At 38.1% G+C, this 22,701-nt stretch overlaps 1 protein-coding gene and 1 long non-coding RNA gene across 5 annotated transcripts in view; one reads left to right on the plus strand and one right to left on the minus strand.

Moving 5' to 3' along the window:
• LOC132210531 (uncharacterized) overlaps positions 1 to 2,788 on the plus strand; it is a 164,672-nt gene extending 161,884 nt beyond the window's left edge. The window contains exon 3 of the long non-coding RNA XR_009446649.1: positions 2,664 to 2,788. This is a non-coding gene — a long non-coding RNA (uncharacterized LOC132210531). The remainder of the gene's footprint in view (positions 1 to 2,663) is intronic.
• The window catches only part of pax3b (paired box 3b), a 91,735-nt gene that overhangs the window by 20,849 nt on the left and 48,185 nt on the right, over positions 1 to 22,701 (minus strand). For 2 of the 4 annotated variants that reach the window (XM_048542288.2, XM_048542287.2), the window contains exons 5-7: positions 14,730 to 14,929; positions 10,793 to 10,958; positions 6,985 to 7,199 (exon numbers count right to left, since the gene is read on the minus strand). In XM_048542288.2, coding sequence (XP_048398245.1) covers positions 6,985 to 7,199; positions 10,793 to 10,958; positions 14,730 to 14,929 — 581 coding nt within the window. Of the gene's footprint in view, positions 1 to 6,984; positions 7,200 to 10,792; positions 10,980 to 14,729; positions 14,930 to 22,701 lie in introns of those variants that run through there. The other 2 variants (XM_048542291.2, XM_048542290.2) reach the window with 2 other exon arrangements.

The raw sequence follows: 22,701 nt of genomic DNA on the forward strand, positions 1-22,701 counted from the left end.
TTCAACATTTTGACTTTTATCTTCCTTTTCTCATCTTTTATAATCACACTACTTCTACCAAAGTGTTAGAATCTAAAAGTGGACAGCATACAAAAGGCAACAGATCCAAACTGGCCAATACTGGTTTTTGGAGTTGGGTTAAAAATAGCGTCAGAGAATCTCTACTTTCTTTGGGTGTCCTTATGGGCTAGTCATCTATGTGGCACTGTATCAAAAGCTTTGCTGCAAGCTGATTAAACAACATCCACTGTGTTCCTCCATCCACAGAGCTTGTTATCTCCTCAAAGAACTCTAACAGATTTGTCAGGCATGATCTCCCACTCATAAAGCCGTGCTGGTTCTCTCCTATAATGCTGTGTTTCTCTGGGTTCCTTCAAGACGCTATCAATTGCTTTCTTTGTCATCGTTTTCTCAGTTATTTTTAATGGATTGTGTGATTACACTCAAGATATTTTTAGAATTAAGTTTTCTATGGTCTACTGAAAGTCTCAGCTAGACTCTCTTGTGTACACATTTCCTCATTGCATAGCTTTTCCACATAACTCTGGTGACAAATCCAAGGGTCAATTTTGTTTCCCTTTGGTAGACTCTCTTTCCAAAAAATTGACAATGATCAGTATTTTGCATGATTTCTGTACTAGAAAGGGATCAGACGTTGTTTTGAACAAGTTCATTGCCACTTTCTCAGACTTTTAAACTCAACCCGCCAGCTATGCAATTCAAGATCTTGTTTTGCCTTTTTTTTAAGACTGCCACTTAACTTTTTTCTGATGGCTTCAGCTAGCTGCGTTTATCTCCAAAACAATTATTCTGTGTTCTATATTGTAGATTACTCCCTTTCACCCTGTCAGGTAAGTTCAATGTTCCCATTTTTGGAAAAGAATTTTGAGCTGTAATGTATACCACTGATTCTCTGATCAGTGCTCCCTTTCAGAGTGTGTCAATGAATTTGAAGTGCTGGTCTCAGTGCTTATTTTTCTTCCTCAGTCTGACCATCTATGTTATCCCACCAGATTAAATGGCACGTGCCACTTGCCAAGATATCTGCATAATCCACTAAAATAAATTCCCTTTAGAGTTATTTACTCATTGTTTCTGAAATATTTTGATTTTCTATATTACATTACTGATGTTATACATAAAGTTCTTTAACCTTTTGCAGTTACTTGTTTTATTGGTTTTTGTTATAATTTAAGCATTTCATTCCGGCAATGATTTTGGAAGGGCAGAGGAAACATGAAGAATTTGACAAACAGAACCAAAAACTGGAAAAATAGGACAATTTTTCAAAAATTTGCTGTTTGCTCATTACTGGTGCAAATTCAGACTGTGCTGCAGTTTGATTCTGATCGATATTTTATTTTAAAACATCAGTGAATCTCTTCCTTATTCATTGATCAATGGCCAAATGACACACAAGTTACAGCAACATCACACAAAATTACCACTAATGTTTCAATTACATAGTTACTCAATCAGCAGTAAAAAGAAATGGATTTGTCCATTAACTGGGAAAGTTTATTTGGTCAATAATATCAGAACTCTATATTGAATCTGGAATTGAAATGTACAAAACAAGCTTGAAGTACAAATTCAATAATTCTGAAAGCTCAGATTTTAAATTTTATTTTTCCTACCTATTGAGAAAATTTCCATTTGAGTTCAGGGCGTGAGTAATTGACAAAGACTTAATTTATGCCCCCTCCTGCTTAACCATTGTAAACTTGACACTGCTAACACATGATTTTTAACTTAAAAAACATTTCTTTCACATAAATGAAGGACCACCAGAATAAAAGAGACAAAACTCTTACCGGAAATGTTTCAAAAATGGAAGCCTTAAGTATTGTTCAATAGCAGAATCAAAAAGTATACAGCTAAATTGATGTTTCAATGCATTGTGACACAAAGGTTGTATAGGGTTTTTCACTATTTGCTGCACCTTCAGAAGATGTACTAGTTGAAGAATATTTACAATATTATTGGGAGATGAGACATTAACTTTATTCATCTTTTAAAAGTCAATTATAAGGAGCTTTTAAATTATAGTAAGGATATGTATCAGATGTATTTTAATGTGTCAGCCAGTCTCCTCTGATGCTGGTCAAGGTAGTCTCCAGTCTGACTTTAATACCTAATTGATAAGGTTAAGTTGTATTTAAATTATCATGTCTTAAGGTGGCATTCAGAGATATTCTCAATGTAGATATTATTAATCCACATATTCAAGTGCATTATGATACACACCTGTAGAACTGGTGGGGAAAGATATTCTCTATGTAACGTAAATAGCTATATTCTCAGCACAATTACAGAGCAATTGCTGAAGACTGGCAACTCCTATTGTAGGAATAAAGTAGGATATCTGGTCATAAGAACTGGTAGGAAATGATTGGTTTTCTTTCTCATTAAGTTACCTTTGGATTGATAGAAGCAGGTTGTAAAAATTTTGATATTATTACTTGTTAACTATTTCAGAAAGACATGAGTGAGATTTTCCATGTTGTGTTTGGTTTGTAAGTGCATTCTCTAAATTTGTAACTGGTTCACTACAAAAGAAAATGTATATACTTCTTCTACCAAGTATTGTAATTTGGGTATCATGTGTTGTAATATTTTTGGCACAATAGCTTGAAAGTATGCATTCTTCCAAAAAAAAACAGATCAGAAGGCAACAGATTATCAACAACAAACTCCAGGGACTCGAGGACTGGGGAGTCATTGAGAGTCTTAACCTTTCACACATAAAAACTGCTTTCACATGACACTCAATAAGGCTGCCTTTGGAAGCTACACAAAAAGTAAGTTAGTCAGGGATGAAGTACAAAGGAGTTATTTTACTTCATCTTTTTATATTGAAAGTCATAAGCCGGGTGTTATAACAGAAGTAATGATTTTTGAGCTTATGTAAAAAATATAATAACATATGTTTTAATATATTGTTAAAATATTTTTAATAGGCCCGAAATAAAGTTAAAGATATTAGCATAACTTTGTATTTCACATAATTCAGATAAATTGTTCCAGCTTCAGTCTTGTGGTTTATGGCATGATCGAAATGCCTCAATACTGTGTGTGCTTTGTAACTCATGCCTATGTATCCATGATTCTCTGTGTATCACATGGAGTTGAACTAGATCTTATTACCTATAATATCACTGCTTAGAAGTGAAAGGGCACTTAGTTCCCACACCAATATGGACATAAATTCTAGATTCCTTCATGGCTTCAAAACAGTAAAAGATATTTAATCCATACAGTAATAAAACTAAACATGATGGATTACATATCAGAAGAGGATTCTGATCAAAGGCTAATACAATATTACTGCAGTGTATATATTTTAACAACCCCTGTATTACTATCAATGAAGAAATGACGTTTGTGCAAAAATACTCAAAAGTAAAAGACTTACTTTGAAAAGTAGATGCATTTTCAGCATCATGTGCAAATACTTTTGTTCAAAAACACGAAAATGTTGGGATTTGTTGAAAATATTAATTGGTTGAGTCTGAAAACTTTAAACAATTTAGTGATCTAAAATAAACATAGATGGTCTTTGTCAAAATCTCTTCAATAGTACTGTTCTCCAGTTTCTACTAATCTTATCCCAAGAAAGCATAATTTGGACGAGAAAAGAAGTGATTAACATTTGTAAACGGAAGACTAAAAGTGAAGAATGAGGCCTACTGCAATTACACATTTTATGTACTATATTTGTCCCATGAGTCAGTGATGACATAACAACTCATCCTTCCCGTGTTCCGAAGCTCAGGGTCATAAAAACAAAGGTCCTCCTTCAGAAGCTGCAAGGATGAAAGTAGATCAGAGAGTTCCAGCCTGTCACCTTTGAGCAGATGCTGGCTGATAACATCTACAGATGTAGAACTGCAAATTAATTCTTTATTTATTTATTCTCCAAATAAGTGCACTAACCTTCATTGACTTTGACACAGATGTTATGATAAATGGTGAATAAAATGTCAGAGGAAAATATGCTTCAAATGCCTGGATCTCAAATGCGACAACAACCAAAAACCCTTCTTTCATTTTATGCTTTCTTACATTCTTATTTATAAGAATTGAAAGAGCAGCTTGTTTGCAGAAGTGTTTCTTTAACCAATCCCCTGGTGATATTTGTAATTGTGAGGAGTTCTTTTGAAATAACATAACATTGCTACACAAGACCTATGGAATTACAAGAATCATTTTGGCATAACTGATAGAGACCAAGATAGTGTCCAAAATTTGAAATTTATATCTATTTTTTGACTGTGTTGTATGACTCAATATTCCTACCACACCTGACTATGGCCTTGCTATGTAACTTGTATGCTGAATTCCTCATCTTGGTTACATATACCTCAACATGCTTTTTCCAAAAAATCTAAACCTGTGGCAGAACTAAACAAGGCACAATATGTGAACCAAACAGTAAAAAATAGTTAATAAAAACTGATGGAACTGCGGATGCGGTAAATTGGAAACAAAAACAGAAGTTGCTAGGGAACTTCTGAGGAAGGGTCACTGGACCCAAAGCATTAACTGATTTTTTTTTCACAGATGCTGCCAGACCTGCTGCGCTTTTCCAGCAACTTCTGTTTTTGTACTAAAAAATAGTTGTTAGGGCTGGAATGTCTCAAAGCCTTTTTAACCAATTATGGGCTTTTTTTCTCAAAGGAGTTGAAGTACATAAGTGTGGTTATTAGGTACCATTGTTGCCTTGGCCAGAACACATCTGGAGAACTGCAGTCATTTCTGGCCATAATCTCAAAAAGGATATATCAGCCATGGAAAGGATGCAATACAAATTTCACTGAATTATAGTGGACATAAAGGGCTTAATTATGAGTACATGCTGCATAAACTTGGTTTCTGTCTCTGTTAGTGTGAAAAATTTGGGATGGAGGTGTGTTGTAATCTAATTGAGGTGTGAAATATGATTAAAGAATTTGATAGGGCAGATAAAACAATAATCTTTTATTCTTGTGAGGGAAACCAGAATAAGAGGGCATATACTTAATATCAGATCTTTGTTTGGTATGATTATCAGGGAATATAAAACAAAGATAAGTGAGGAGAATGTGGCATATCAGCCATGGTCTAATTGAATGACCGATGTGATTGAGGGTCTGAACAGCCTACTCAGTCCTATATTTTACAGTTTCGCATAATTTGTGGGCCTGGTTTTAACCCATTCAAAACCAGTAAACACATAGGGAGTTAAAATTGATCTGTGCGATGTATCTCTGTGGCAATGATACATTTATCATAATCAGAAGTCATGACATTCATAACAATGAAACTAATCACAAACAGTATTTGAGTATTTTTAACACAAGACAAAATTTCTCATTCTATTCCATAAGCAATCTGTTTGATTCTGCTATATCCTTAGTCAATTTCTTGTGGAAGAGGAAAATAGGGTGTCAATTAATTCTGTGCTCAGTGTTCACACAAGCCGGGAAGGTTCTTATTTGGCGAAAGGGGAAACTTGTTTATTCAATCTTTATACTTTTTACAATACTGTGAACTGTTGGATCTGTGAGTTATCAGTGCGCTGCAGAAAGCAGAGACAACATTGCATGATGCGACTGCACATTAAATAAAGAATAAAAAGCCACAGATGCAAGGAGTCATTTTGACCACTCTTTGTGCCATTAGAATCTAATTTTCTGCCTATTAAAATGTCCCTTACTGTTCAGGCGGTAGCAGTAGCCAATGATTGGTGTGTAATTGACTATAATTGTCTTTTCACTTTTCATTTATATCATTCTGTGCTTCCTTCTGTTCTTCAATTTATAGCAAGATTTTCAAGAAAATCATACCTTTAACACTCCGTATCCTAGCTTTGAAATGACTCACTTTTAATTATAGAATCCAGTCCCTTGTGACCAATATTAAAAATTAACTGGTGTACATATCAGATGACACCTGTGTCCAACTTATGCTAACAAATGGAGACAGTATATTTTAATAAAATAATAATGTCAACTTTCCACCAGCTGGTCATACATTTAAAAACTTTAAGGTTCTCCCAACGCTATCTGCAATTATTCTATCTGAGGATAATTTACTGATCCTCTGGTAGCAATGTGAATCTTCTGCGGAGCAATAACATTGTGAAATTAATATATTAAAATTCCTTAACAAAGCATTGAAAGATAAAGCATACATTTCAATCAAAGGGCAAGTTGATGCTGACAGTTCTTATTTATGCATCTAATATCATTTTCCTGAACCATTTTCAGCAAATAAAGTGGCCAATAATCATGTGGATTCACTTCAATCACACATTGAAAGAGCTTGTTATAGTAACGCACCACTTTGTGGTGAGGTACTCCTCTTTTTAACAATTCCCTTTTGAAATTCTTGGTTCAGTTTGTAGATTCACAATATATAAAGTAACACAACTGAATCACATTTTAAACACAATATGCATATCATTACTATCGGTAATGTCTGGACTAAAATGAAGACAGTATAATAAAATATACCCAGTAGGCATGATAGCAGAGAAGAAAATTAAAACATGCATTAAACAAACTAAAAGAAAAATGTAAATTAGTGAATTGAAAGATAATGAACATTGATAAATTGGGTTGTTACAATAACTTCAAAATTCTCATTGAATTTAACATTGGAAATGGTTTCTGCTTCATTTCAAATTTTTTTTGTAAAAGTGTCAATAATTTTTGCATCATTTTTTTCTATAAGATTTCACTTTGTGACCTTATTTTATTTTTCAACACTCCAAAAGATGATAGACGCAGCAAATGCTTGTCTTATATAGCACCGAGAAAATTAAGTGTCTGAAAGATTGGTTTGAACAATGAATAGCTAAAAACTAGCAGTCACATGAGATGCACAGACAGATTTGTGCAATGATTTAAGTTCAGAAATGCTTCTTTAGTTTTGCCTTGGGTAGTAAACTATTTGGTTCATAGATATAGTAGACACCCTGTTTTGAATCACAAAACTGACCTGAGGTGAGAGGCCGTTGCTAACCGTTGGGTTCATGGGATTGGTAGAACCTGCAGGAGACACAAAGCTGTCTGTGTACCCTGAAAATCCATGCCTGCTGGTGGATAAGCAATAAGCAGAACTGCTGTCTGGAGTCGAAGGGAGGCTGCTTTGGTGAACTGATGTTGGAGGCAGAGGCTGTGGCCTGTGAACTGTGTTGCTTGGATCTGAGATTGCTGAAAGCACAATAACATTTATTGTATCATTAGTGCTGCATCTTTTCATTTCTTAAGAAATGACTAAACTAGGTCGAAAGGTGATATCTCATGTCACTGTCAACAGTTAAATTATTCGTGATACTTTTTCACATTCACCGATGCTTTTATTTCATACTTCAAAATAATATTGTTTAATATTGAAGTGACTTCTGAAAAAAAGGGAGTCGTTTATAAATTCAGGCTGAAGTTATGTAAATCACACCAAAATGTACCATTATGTCCCTAGCATGTGTTGTTATGGTGAAGAAAATGATTCAGAGGCAAATTATCTTAGGTTATAATGTTGACACAGAGCATCACGAGACAAGAACACAGGTCAGAGAATCAAGTACATATTAAAGCATCTGATTAGGAGCCTTCCAATTTTCTAATAACTGACATTAACATGCAAAGAAATAGAAGTGCTATAAATTGGACACGCTGGCCTGGATTATCTCGGAAGAGGTTATGTTGTGATTTTGGGACCACACGTAAGTGGGCAGCAATCTTCCAGTGCCTCTAAGAGAAATCACTGCTGTCAAGAACATTTTCACGAGTCCTCACAGGAGGGGGCTCTTTCATTCTTTCTCTAACAGGGCTGGGCAAACAGATCTCAATGATGACAGGTTCATCCTACCAGGCTCAATGGGTCACCAAGGTGGCCTTTGCTGTTGACAGGCTCCTCCTAGGGCATGGAACCACTGGCTTTCGTTTTCACCACCCCTTTCTCCTCAGATCCCACAAGGAGCCCGCCTCCATGCAACTAAACCACATGGTGTGGCCCCATTCACCTCCAGAAAATTTCAGATAGCCCCATTCACTAGTTAGCTCCAGTAAGTGGTGAACTGCTATGCCGCTCATTCCACCATTGTAAAATGGCCTAGCAGTGAAAGTGTGTGGGGAGCCATCACACCATGGCCCCTTAATATTTTAACAAGCCCCCTGTCTAATCATCTACCACTTCAGGACCCATATTTTTCCATTCCCAAATCTTCAATCCATCGTTCGTCGAACAACCATCTATATTCTAAGCCTTGTCTTGCAGAAATATATCCTGCGTATTTTTTATGCTATTTCTTCCTTTCTTGAGCAAACTATTTGCCAAATGCTTCTTCAGAAGGACATGGCCTTTAAAAAGATCATTTCATTCTATGTGTTGTTACAATAGCAATTGCATGTCATATCAACATGAATTAAAGTTATGTAAAAAGTAGCCTCAGGGTGATTGACATGAGGATAGCTGGATAGTCTTGTGTTATATACAGCACTGCTGGATGGAATACACCACACTGTATAAATGGCATGGCATTGTGCACAATAAACATGTAGTTAGATGTTGTACTAACACACAACTAAATATGTAGACAGTCACAGAATAATACTGGACTTCAACTTTATTGACAAATATGTGTATTTGTTTGTCATCCCCAGGTTATTTGTATCTGCATAAAGAGCGGAGGTGTAGAAAAGTTTCAAAACACCATATTTTTGATGATTCAAAACCCATTCCCTTTCACAAGATCAAATCAAGCTCAAGCTTCAAGCCTACTTGGAAAGTTTGGAAAATTCAAGGACAATTTTATTATTTTTCACCCTGATGCATTCTTGTCTAATTTAATATCTATCCCTCTAACATAATGGTGGTCAACCTTTTTCCATGGGGTGGATGGAGACAGTGGGAAAGTTGCAATGTTTTCTTTCCTGGAGACCAAGGGCTAGGGACAAGTTTCAGAAAGAGACAGGTTGCTGCAACAATTTGGATTGGTCACTGCTCCTCCAATCACAGACTGGTTCTCTCTCACATCTTCTGCTAAGTTCCCTTACAGCAGCAGTGCACACAAGAGTGAAAGGGCCTATGATTGGAGGAGTCCCTTACAAATGTTTCCATTTGTACTTACATGTATTTGAACCTCCAGATTCAATAAAACACAAATAAAACTTACTTAAACAAAAAATTCTCTTGACATCATTTTACTTGGCTTACGATCCTTCTCATTTAAGACGTTTTTATTACTAATTATGAGACTTTGATTATGGGGTGGTAATTATTATTTATGGGAACTCTATGAATGAGTTGTAAATATGTCTACCTGTGCAGCAGACTTCAGGCCATATGAAATGCTCTGGTGACCCACAGGCCATTGGTTTGGGACTCCTACTCTAAAGTGTTAGCTGTCAGTTCTTTTCCTTCTGGGGCCTCATTTAAAAACCCGCTCAATCTGATTAGATGAAAGATTCCAATAGCTTCCTGCTGCAAGTTTTCCATTCAAAAAAGTGTTTGAACTCTCTGAATGCAGCCCTGAGTGAATGTAAATCAGTTAAATTCAACATCTCAGTTATGAAATTGATCTTTGGTGGTAATTCAGAATGAGCAACTTCAATAGAAGAGGAAATTAAGCACAGTGTAAAACAGGCTGACAATTCATTCTCACTGAGCTTACAGCACAGCCAAAGAATAATCTCAGCCCATCCTTCATTCCTTATTTACAATGGAAAAGGTAATATGAGAGCAGTGGATGTACAATTCGGTAAGGTATCTATGGGTGGAAAAGTTTTCTCTGTGAACTGTGTTACAATGAAATGCTTAGCATTGTTTGAAAGCAAACATTATGCTTTTGTTATATGTGAAGTGGGGAGGCAATCTTCCACCATTGTGAGGGACTATAAACAGAGTTTCACTTCCATGTGAAATGATTGACAGCGACACCGGGTCACAAAATGGCAAGTGTTCCATTTCCGAGTGCCAATGTCTCGCGTACAAAAAGTTATCCAAGAATGTTTTCTTAAATGTACACATTAAAGTCATTTGATAACTATTTTGCATAACTAAAGGTTATTTCAATGCCAAGAAACATCTGGAAAAAATGACTGCAGCAGAAACTTCAAACTGCCTTTAGGAACCATGTAGAGAAGCCTCTTAGGCACAAAGATCAAGACAAATGGAAAAACTTTGTATTACTGGGGATCAAAAACAAACTAATAATCATTTAAACACTTTTCATTCTGTCCACAATTTTAAGAATGCTTGAGATACTCTTCAATAATTTGGCAGAATAGCCACCAAACCACCAGAATCAGAGCCCTCCAGTGTTTAAATTGGATGGAAAAAAGTTGTGTCTTGGGCCAATAGAATTAGGTGGACATTATAATATCAGCAATTTAATATATGTCACATGATATTTAGTTCTGCTGAGGACAACGGATTAGAATGTCAAGCTAGGAGTAAAACAGGTGGCCTGCACAGTAATGATCACGCAATACTTTTGCTCAAGGAAAATTTCTACTGCCGTCTTTATTCTTCAACCTAGAAGTAACAGAGAATGCAACTGACAGAAATATCACATGAAATAGTGTAACCATTGAAAACTTATTATTTTTCTTTTCTTTAACTTCACCATTAAAATTATAAGCAAAAAAAATGCTAAATCCTGTGCTTCTTTTAATGCTTCTTGCTTTATTCTGAATGATGTTGGTGTAGACAGTTGCTGTCAATTGACCATTCTAAGATCAGATGCTGATAGAGATACAGACACTAAATATTCACATAGTTTAAACATGGGGATATGTTTTACCCTGTGGTATGGATGTAGGAGGATAACTGGCATCAGACAGCTGATAAGGAGACAGTGCTGGCATTGCTGTGGGTGGGAATCCTCCAGGAATCAGGTGATTAAATGCCAGTAGTTGATTGGCTCCTGCTTGTTTTCTCCAACGAGCTCGGCGATTGCTGAACCAAACCTAATAAATTAAACAGGATCACTTCCAGGACAGTTTGAATTGAATTACTTTCAGTGCAATTATCACCATAATAAAAGTACAAATAATAAAATGAAAATAATTGAGAGAGAACAAAGTAATGTACAGCTCATGCACAAAAAGCCCAATGGATAAGAAGTGAAAATTTACAGTAAAATATTTAAGTTATGAATTATATTTACTTAATTGGGACTATTGGCAACTAGCATGGCATAAGGCAAAGTACTCTGATTGAGTCAAACATTTTATTAATTCATTATCAATAGTGCATTATTTAAAGCTTGAGTTTCTTAGACAATTATTCGCAGCTATCCTGAAAGCAAGAATACTTAAACCACAATGTTTAAAAAAAAATCACGATTAACTCTCTAGGATCACACCAAAGAAGACAACAAATGGTTCCTGCAAAGTGTTGCCTCCTCTAACTTTTTTTATCCAAATGTTGCAATTGTCAGTCTCTAAAATCACAATCCTTTCATCTGATTCATTACCCCATGCATACATAAAATACCAAAATCGAGGAATTAGGAAAAGATTTTTAAAAGTTACATTTATATTAAAATAGGAATTTTAGTGAAAAGAAAACTTTCAATAATCCGGCACAATTCTGTGAACATGTTCCAGTTGATATGCAATTGGTAAGACAGAACCAGAACACTTTCTGAATTAGTCAAAGATATATTATTTTTATGAGCAAAGTGTTTATTTTTAACCTCTAAAATACACGTAACTCCTGATTAAATCTTGTATGAATTATAATGTATGTAGAATGAAGTTTGTTGGGGTTCTTCAGCATCGGTGCTGTGGTGCAGATGTTTTGAAATAGCATTCTAGAGATTCTAAAGGAGCAAAGAATCTTTGTATAACTGTCATTTAAAAATGTGAAAATTTATTACAAGAAATAAAAGTTATATTCAGTATTCCTACTGTCTTGAGAAAACTTAAATTCCCATCACTGAACCATCATGAAGAAGTCTCTGATTGACTTAAATCTGTCATTCATGCTGGCTTTCGTAAAAGATCCATATGTTAGTTGTTCTGGAGAATTTAGCAGGGAAGTAGATCACAGCAAGCCACATAAAAGATGATAGGCCTCATGAGACCAAATGAAGCTGTGAGGAATGCAGAGAAGTCACAAGGTTAAAGCTACACTGTGGCAGCTGCTGCATTAATGTGGCTCCTGCATGCACTGAAGGGCAAGCACTTAGAAAGTGTTAGTGCTCATACTTCACTCACAAACATTCTGGAAGTCTGGAAAGTGAAATGTTTGTGTAGATATTAGACATTTTGATGGTGAATGACAATCGCATTGCAGGTTTGCTATTTTCCAGCACTTTTGGTGAAGTTAAATAAATGGTCCAATTCTGCACGGGGTAATGTATATACAGAAAGGTAACAACCATTGCGAAATTACTGATCCCAACATTTTTCTTTCCTCATCACCTAAATGAATTGAAACATGTTGGAGTCCCATAGATGCTTGCATCTCCCTATACCTCAGCAAGCAGAGTTTAAGTTTGGAATTAGTGGTCCATTCAACCTGGGTCATCATAGTTTTCTCTGATAGAGTTCCTACCCGATGGTCATTTACACACTGGCTAACTGAGTGCTGAGGTACAAGCAAGGGTGAAAATCTGGTTAATTTCTCCCTCAAAATGGGGGTCAAATCTGCCACCATTTTGGTCTAGATTTCTCAGGGCATCATTAGAGAGCCATAAAGGTGCTACAGAAAATGTGTTAGTGAATAAATAAAGTGCTTAATGTATTTGTGTGATTTATGCGCTGCCTTATGGAGAAACAAACCATTGATTATTGTTCATTATGATTAACTTTCTTAATTCTTGAGATCTTCATCAGGGAAATTTTAATATGAAGTATACATTGGGCAAACAGTGAGGGGAAGGCACATGATTGTTGAGTTTCCCTTAAATTTCGAAGCACAAATGACCATGCCTTTCCAGCACTGAGGCACAGGGAATCCATCAAGCGAGTCACAGAAAGCTGAATCAGGAATCTGCAATATCAGAGACCTAGGTTCAATTGAAGGGGGAAAGGATTGATGGAAGATGAGTAAGTAAACAAGCAATAGAATTTTATGTTGCGTAGCTAAATGCTATTATGCTTCGCTGGCCTTTAAACAGAAAGCACGCAGCAGCCAGTTCTTCAGTGATTTCCAGAAATCCCATTAGGGGCTACTAGTTTGGCTGCATTCCTAAACTTGCAATGGATGGAGATTATGCAGCAGAGGTATCACATAATTACCTTTCAAAATTGCAGCAGGTTATTACGTGCATATTAAGATCCCAATTTGCACACATTATTAAGATAGTCCTAAGACATAAAATCATGATTTGAAAAGGGAAATATGCTTACAGGCTGTCTGGTCTCTTCTATGAACAACTCCCTGGAGCCTCAGCAAACATACTGCTTTGAGGAGAATTCCAGCACATTCCCCACTTCTGACTTTCTTAGGCCATCCCGCCATTCATGCATCCCACATGTACGTATCAAGAGAAAAATAAAACAGGAGGCCAGAAATGACCTCCCACCTCATTCAGGGACCAGCTCTGGGCCTCTGCTTAGTTCAGTGCAAATGCTTTGATGATAAATTTAGGGAACAATAAAAATCCATCCGGAATAGGAACAAAGAATTGATCCAAGAGTCTCTGCCTCCAGTTTCTCTTCCATATGCACAATGAACAGGAAAATCTGTAATACTCTCAGGGCAAAAGCAGATTAGTGGAAATAAAGTAAATGGCACTGGAGGAAAAAAGTTGACACAGATGGAGTCATTACAGGTTGACTGTTTTCCTACTGGATTGAAGTTTTCTTGTAATAGCAGGAATTTCAAATCCCTGTGGCTGCATTGTGGAAGGGAATATTGCATGATTTCAGCAATGGACTCCCAATCCTAAAGGTTAGTTTTACGCTCAAAATGTAACTTGAAATGCCACACCCACACCCGACTCCTGGAGTTTTGATAGTAATATCTATACTTCTTTAAATCTGTAGTGAAATATATTGTGACATATTGTCATGATTCTTCAAAGCATTTTCTCATGCAGATGGATAACTAAGGACAATAATGACTTTGAGGGAGCTTTAACCAGAATGCATCAATGTGCGGCAATTTCTTCAGTCAGAGTTTAACCCACATCATTCACATAAATAAAACTACAGGTGTTAAGTACTTTCATTTATGTTGATCATAAGACATAATGTAAAATACTCTTAGCTACATTTATCAGCAAAGAAGAGGCCACTGCCGGATTACAGTGGCCTCATCTAGGCTCAATCACAAGCATAGTATCACTTAGTCTTGAGAGTTATGTGCAACTTAGCACAAGTGAAATCCCTGCAAAAGACAAAAATTATCTACACACAATATATACATAGGTAGAGGTATGGTCCAAAAAAAGATATTGATATAGATCAATCTGCTTTAAATATGTTTGAAATCATCACAAAAACTTTAATAAATAGATTGGTTTATTATGGGGCACTGTATTCAGCAACGTAGTTTTATTTATTAAAGACATTCCTCCACCATGAAATGCGGTTCTCCAACAAAGTATCTCAAATTCAGTAAACAAACCAATCTGGCTTACTGGATTTTTCAAGTAATTTAGTAATTTAATGAACAAATAAAAAATTATTGTGAATAATATATAATCAATGAAATTTCAATGTTTAGAATTTGTAGTATTCAGAACAGAATACACAGATTGATTTGTCAGATGTATATTGTTTTACCTGCACTCGTGCTTCTGTAAGTTTAGCTCTCTGTGCAAGTTCCTCTCGAGTGTAGATATCCGGATAGTGAGTTCTTTCAAATGCTCTTTCTAATTCCTCTAACTGTTCTGCTGTAAATGTTGTGCGACTACGACGCTGTTTCCTCTTCAGAGGCAGGTCTGGCTCTGAGTCAATATCTGATGCCTCATCTGAATTATTTGCTGTTGGAAGCAGGTTAAATTAATGATGAGTAAGTAGAAAAATATAACACCAGATCTGGTTTAATTCACAGAAGCAAAAGTTTGAAACATGGCTTGTGTTTACATGTAAATCCTTCACAGGACATCCATTCACGAATCCAATTTGTATGAAAATTATATTCCAAGTTACAGCAGAAAGGAAGTGTGCCACTGATAATAAAATTTGAATCTTCATGAATTTTAATTTGGGTATTTGTTGATTGCAGCCAAAGGAAAAGAAAGACTTGCATTTATGTTATATATTTCACGATCTGAGTACACGCTAAGGTGCTTTACAACAAATGAAGCAATTTTTAATTCATTCATGTGATTAAGAAATTGCTGGCTAGGTCACCATTTATTGCTCATTCCTAATTGCCCAGAGGGCAGTTAAGAGTCAGCCACATTGCTGTAGGTCTGAAGTCACATGTAGGCCAGACCTGGTAAGGATGGCGTCATTAAATGTGGAGCTGGAAAAGGACAGTAGGCCAGACATCATCCGAGGAACAGCAAGGTCAACATTTCGTGCCAAAGCATTCATCAGAACTGGGGAGAGAGAGAACATGAGAACTAGGAGCAGGAGTAGGCCATCTGGCCCCTCGAGCCTGCCCCGCCATTTTATAAGATCATGGCTGATCTTTTTGAGACTCAACTCCACTCACCTGCTCACTTACCATAACCCTTCATTCCTTTACTGTTCAAAAATTTATCTAGACTTGACTTGAAAACATGCAGTGACATAGCTTCAACTGCTTCACTGGGCAGGGAATTCCACAGATTCACAACTCTTTGAGTGAAGAAGTTCCTCCTGACCTCGGTCCTACATCTGCTTCCCTTTATTTTGAGGCAATGCCCTCTAGTCCTAGTTTCACCTGCTAGCAGAAACAAGCTCCCTGCCTCCACTTTATCTATTCCCTTCATAATCTTATATGTTTCCATAAGATCTCCCCCCATTCTTCTGAATTCCAATGAGTATAATCCCAGTCTAATCAGTCTCTCCTTATAATCCAACCCTCTCAACTCTGGAATCAACGAGTGAATCTCCTCTGCACCCCCTCTAGTGCTAGTATATCTCTTCTCAAGTAAGGAGACCAAAACTGCACACAGTACTCCAGGTGTGGCCTCACCAGGACCCTATACAGCTGCAGCATAGCCTCCCTGTTTTTAAACTCCATCCCTCTAGCAATGGCAGACAAAATTCCATTTGCCATTTTAATTACCCGCTGTACCTGCAATCCTACTTTTAGCAATTCATGCATCAGGACACTCAAGTCCTGCTGCACAGCAGCGTGCTGCAATCTTTTACCATTTACAACATAGTCCATTCTGTTGTTATTCCTACCAAAATGGATGACCTCACATTTATCAACATTGTACTCCAGGGAGCCCAGAAATAAATAGAGGCAGAGGGTGGGGCTGAGAGGATGGTTGGTGAGATGGAGATAGGTAGATGCAAGCGGGGGTTATTGTGGTTAGTCAGTGAGAGGGGTGGAGTGGATAGGTGAGTCAGAAGATGGACAGGTTGGGGGAGGAGAGATTTTGAAGTTGGTGAAGCCAATATTCAGGCCATTGGGCTGTAAGCTCCCAAGGCGAAATATGTGATTTTGTTCCTCCAGCTTACTTTTGATCTCATTCTGACAGTGGAGGGGGCCAAGGATGGACATGCCGCAGAGAAGTGAGAAGAGGAGTTAAAGTGGTTGGCAATCAAAGGTCGGGCTGTTTGGTGCATGCAGATCACGTATACTCTGCAAACCGGTCCCAAGTTTGAGTTTGGCCTCCCTGATATAGGAGACCATATCAGAAGCAACCGATACAGTAGATGAGATTAAATTAAGTGCAGGTGAATCTCTGCTGAATTTGGAAGGATTGTTTGGAGTCCTGGATGGAGCTGAGACAGGAGGGGTGTACAGGCAGGTGTAGCACCTTCTGTGTTTGCAGGGAAAGATACTGGAGAGTGGTGAAGCGGTTGGTGGGGAGTATGGAGCCGATGAGAGAGTCACAGAGTGAACGGTCCCTGTGGAAAGTGGACAGGGGTGGGGAAGGAAATCTTTTTGGTGGTGGGGTCTGATTGGAGGCAATGGAAATGTTGGAGGATGATGTGCCGTATGTGGAGTGTGGTGGGGACCAAGGGAGCTCTATCCTTATCATTGTTGGGGGAAAGCATTTGACGGCAGAAGTGTAGGAAATGGCAGAGATATGGTTGAGGGCATCCTTAATAACAGAGGAGAGGAAACTGTGGTCCCTAAATTAGGTAAGACAATAGAGTGGAACACCTCATCCTGACAGCAAATGCAGAGGAATTGTGAGTACAGGGTAGAATTTTTGCAGGAGGGTGAGGAGAGATAATCGTGGTAGTTATTCAGTTTGAAATGGATCTTGGTGATGAGTACAGAGATAGACATGGTGAGGTCAGTGTCAGAAATGGTCCAGGTGAATTTGAGGGTACAGTGGAAGGGGGTGGTGAACTGTTTGAGCTCCTCGTGGAAGCATGAAGCAGCACCGATACAATAATCAATTTAGCAGAGAAAGCGGGGGGTGGAATGATAGCAGTTTCCACCCCTAAAGGACATTAGTGAACCAGAGGGGATTTTCCTGACAATCAACAATGGTCCATCATTAGACTCTTATTTTTATATATGTATTGAATTGAAATTCCACCATCTGCTATGGTGGGATTTGAACCCAGATCCTCAGAATATTGCCAGGGTCTCTGGATTAACAGTCCAGTGATAATACCACTAGGCCGCCCCTCCATCTTTAGGGAGTATGCAGATAACATAACCAATTTAAGGACAGTGAGCTCACCAAAACAAAGGATGTACTGGTCAGTTTATCCTTTTTTTAATGGTATTGGTTGAGGAATAAATATTTCTCAGGAATAAATAATGACACGTGACTCTTCGCATCCTCCTGAGATTGCAGATGAAAACTTGATTAAATGTTTGTCTGAAAGATGGCACCTCCGACTATGCAGCATTCTCTCAGTATACCTATTTCTAGTTTCTAACCTAACATGTTCCAGAAAAACAATGAGCTCAGTGTAAAACCAAGACAATGTTCTCACAAAACATTGTAATCAGGGAAGGTTACATTCCTATAATTTTTAGATTTAGAACCTTTCTGGATTGATTTAATATACCTGTCCTTTGTTATAATTGAGTTTGCAAGATTGCAATATTTTGAAATCATAGATTAAATTAAGGTCATGAAGGAGCTTATGTGGCCAGTTCTGAAGTCTGGTTTGCTGGAAGGCTAAGTGATATGAGAGATCTAAAGAAGATCTTAAGAAGGTTCAGACTATTTTACTGAGAAAAGGATGCAATGTCGTTATGCATGGAGACAGCACAGCAGCCTCTAGGTTTGCAATGTGTTGACTTTGCAAACTTGCAGAAAAATTTTTTTTCCAGTTTTTTTTATTCACTCCTGAAACATTGATGTCACTAGCTGACCAGCATTTATTGCCTGTCTCTAGTTGCCCTTGAAGTGGTGAGCTGCCTTCTTGAAGCGTACGTTGTAGGTAGAACCACAATGGACTTAGGGATGGAACTCCATGAATTAGTACTCAGCAACACTAAAGGAACAGTGATATACTTCCAAGGTGAGTTGAGGAGCGACTTGGAGTGGAACTTGAAGGTGGTCGTGTTTCCATGTATCTGCTGCCCTTGTCCTTCTAGATAGAAGTGGTCATGGATTTGGAAGATGCCATCTAAAGATCTTTGGAGAATTTCTGCAGTGCATCTTGTTGATTGTACACACTGATGCTACTGAGGGTTGCTGGAGGAGGGATTGGATGTTAGTGGATGTGGTGCCAATCAAGCAGGCTGATTTGTCCTGGATAGTACCAAGCTTCTTGAGTGTTGTTGGAGTTGCAACCATCCACGCAAGTGGGGAGTTCTCCATTACACTCCAGACTTTTGCCTTGCAGATTATTGACAGGCTTTGGGAAGTCAAAAGGTGAGTTACCCACCACAGTATTCCTAGTCTCTGATGTACTCTTATAGCTACTGTATTTATATGACAAGTCCAGTTGAGATTCTGTTGTATGGTAACCCCCCAGGACATTGAAAGTGGGGGTATCAGTGATAAATGGTTAGATTGTCTCTTTTTGCAGATGGTCATTGGCTGGCATTTGTGTGATGTAAATATTACTTGCCACTTTGTCAGCCCAAGCCTGGATACTGTCCAGATATTGATCCATTTGAATATGGACTGCTTCGGTATCTGAGGATGCTGCTGAACATTGTGCAATCATCACAAACAACTCCACTTCTGATCTTATGATGAGGGGAAGTAATTGGTGAAGCAGCTGAAGATAGTTGGGCCTAAGATACTACCCTGAGGAATTCATGAAGAGATGTCCTGGTAATGACATGACTGACCTCCAAAAACCACATCTTCCATTGTGCTGGGTATGGCTCCAATCAGCAGAGAGTTGGCCCACTGATGCCCAGTGATTCCAGTTTTGTGAGGGCTCTGTTGAGTGTGGCCTTGATGTCAAGGGCTGTCATTCTCACCTCATCGCTGTAATTCAGTGCTTTTGTCCATGTCTGAACAAAGGCTGTGGTGAGGTCAGGACCTGACTGGTCCTCATGGAACCCAAACTGGGTGTCACTGAGCAGGTTATTGCTGAGCAGGTACTGCTTGATAGCACTGTTAATGACAGCTTCCAATACTTTACTAATGATCAGGAATGGACTGATGGGATGGTAATTGACCTGATTGGATTTGTCCTTCCTTTTGTGTGCAAGGGCAATTTTCCACATTGTCGAGCAGATGCCAATGTTGTAATTGTACTGGAAGAGCTTGGTTACGGGAGCAGCATGTTTTGGAGCACAAGTCTTCAGTGCTGTTGCTGGAATGTTGTCAGGTCTCATAACCTTTGCAATATCCAGTGCCTCCAACTGTTTCTTGATATCTTGTGGAGAGAATTGAATAGGTATGGAGACTGGAACTTGTGATGCTGTCGACCACTAGAGAAGGCCAAGACAAATAATCCAGTCAGCGCTTCTGGCTGAAGATTGCTGCAAATGCTTCCACCTTATCTCTTGCACTGATGTGCTGGGCAGTTCGTCATTGAGAATGGGAATATTTATGGAGCCTCCTCCTCTTATGATTTGTTAAATTACCCACCACCATTCACAATTGGATGTGGGGACTGCAGAGCTTAGATCTGATCCATTGAATCTGAGATCTCTTCACTGTTCTATCACATGCTGCTTATGCTGTTTGGCATGCAAGCAGTTTGGTAGCTACACCAAGTTGTCACCTCAATTTTATGTGTCTCTACTATTTGTAACAGTTTGTAAATCATTGCGCCTTAAAAAGTTAACATCTCAAATTAAAGGAGTTTGTGATCAAGGAGAGTAAGCTAGCATCTCTACTTGAATGCAAATACAGATAGAAGAAACAGGGCAGAGGTAAGACAGTTTTGAGATTAAATTTCAATCTGATTACACGCTTTTGCTACAAATCATACAGGCTTCCACCTGTATAGCACAAAACTTCAGTTTTATGTAGAAATAATAAAAGAATGCATGATATCATTCCAATCACATTTAATAGACATACTTTCCAATCCACCAGTTAAAATACAACGTATTATTTATGTGAATAATGGAACAACATCGTTCTAATGAAACTTGAAAGGAACCCAGCGAATATTAAGTTAAAGTCACAGCATTGGCTTCGACTATGTCTCCAACACAGCAGCTTCATTTTACCTGTACTATTGTATCAGTTCTACAAGTTCTATTTCAGTCTTCACAAGCAAACACTGGTCTGCTTGCACAGATTTACATCAGAGAAAAAACCAAGGCCTTTTCAAGACTTCATACTTGCATGTCTCTGACCCCAATTTCCCCTGTCTCTATCTCTTACCTTTACCACGCACTTTAAATTCCATGCGGCAACTGAATAATTTTCACCCCTGCAGTGTTATTCAGTGTTATACAGGATTTGGCACCTGGTAATCCACAGAGCACAAACAACATGGAGAAATGGGTTTAAGAACTCTAGAAATGAAATCCAAAAGCTTTTCAGCTGAGTTAGTGACATCAGAGCTCTCCTGAGTCACAGGCTCTTTTCTGGAGATGTCATTTAAACATGGTGGACTTGGTGTTGTAGCCTAATGATGACGATTAAACTATTGCCTACCATCACAAATGGTCCACTAATGTCCTTACGGGAAGGAAATCTGCAATCCTTACCTGTGACTCCAGGCCCACAGCAATGGAGTCAACTCTTCACTGTCTTCTGGGTAATTAGGAATGGGCGACAAATGCTAGTCTAGCCAGAGATGTCCACATCACAGAAATGAATAAAGAAAACCTTGTTTTGGCTAAATTAAGTGTGCCAATCATTGTGAAGGTGACTTGTTGCCATCCTGTAACAATTGTACTGTAATTTGCAATGAGATTTAGGACTTCCATGTAAGAGTTCCAGATATGGATAACAGAATTCAATGTAAGTTTAATGTTACTTTAACACACCAGGGAGTCTAAAAATTGCTATAAGTCAGCTTATTTTTTTCTTAGCACCACGAGGCCCCATGAGTTTATATGAACCCTTCATTCCTATTTTATTGCTTTACTTTTGATGCATCTTGAGGACCAGTATTGCCCCTGTGTTTTAAAATGGGTTGTATTTGAGTCTCTTCTCATGACATTTTAGGGCTGGGATTGAGATACAGGTTGGGGGGATCTACCACCGGATGCATCTCTAAGGTCAGCGCCTGGGGAACAAATGTCAACTGTCACATTCCACTTGGTGTATGATCAACAGTCTGGCTAATCTGAGACCTAGTAGTCTGCCTCCCAGCCCACAGGATCTAAACATCTGTATAAAGAGTAATGTCTACTCCTTCGGCCATGGAAACAGGCCACACTTCTGGATATAAAAGGTGAACAAACCAAATAATTCCCAACTGCTCACTATTGCACATCCTTGGACATTTCTCTCACTTCTTTCACATAGATGAGATATTCCTTTATTATCCTTCCTTTCACCAATCACCAGTTAGTATCGTGGGATCTGAAAATGGGCAATGAAAAAAGTGATAAATCGTCTTCTCACTTCTCCACCTCCCTTGTCTTCTGTCTCAAATATCCAGTTAGCGTTGAAGATTAGCAAACTTTCTGAAAGGCCCTATAATGATGAAAATTATTGAGCTGATGCATGGAAATGAAAGTGCATGGCAAAGACAAGAGGCAGAAATATTTGGTGCAGGGGAGCCTAGTGTCAAAACTTGTCCCTAGGATTCCTGTGCAGACTGGTTCTCAAGATTATCTTCTTTTTCACTACTCAACAAGAAATTTCTTTCCTCCTGTTCCTCCACCTCATCATAATCATTCATTTCCTTTGCTTCTTCATTCTCTGCCCCTGTAAATGTAAGGATGGCATAGGTTAAGAATTCACAAGGATAACACTATTGAGAATAAGAAGACAAGGGAGAGGATGAAAGCTTTGGCCTATGTGTTGCTTCACATATTACTGTGGCTGTTCTATAAAAGTCCACACACTTATCTTATAACTGCACCAACTCACCATGTCCACCATATTTTATAACTTGAGCAAACTGCTCTTGAATAGCAAGGACTTAATTCATAATGGGCCATTTACAACCTCAGGACATCAGGCAGCACTTTATACTTCAGTAAAGTGCAGTTGAAATACAGTCACAGTTGTAACGTGGCAACTATTTGGTACATAGCAAGGTAACACAGCAATCAACATATAATCAGTTAGATAAGCTGTTT

Source organism: Stegostoma tigrinum, chromosome 14 (genome assembly GCF_030684315.1).
Source record: "Stegostoma tigrinum isolate sSteTig4 chromosome 14, sSteTig4.hap1, whole genome shotgun sequence".
In the NCBI taxonomy this organism is placed as follows: Eukaryota; Metazoa; Chordata; class Chondrichthyes; order Orectolobiformes; family Stegostomatidae; genus Stegostoma; species Stegostoma tigrinum.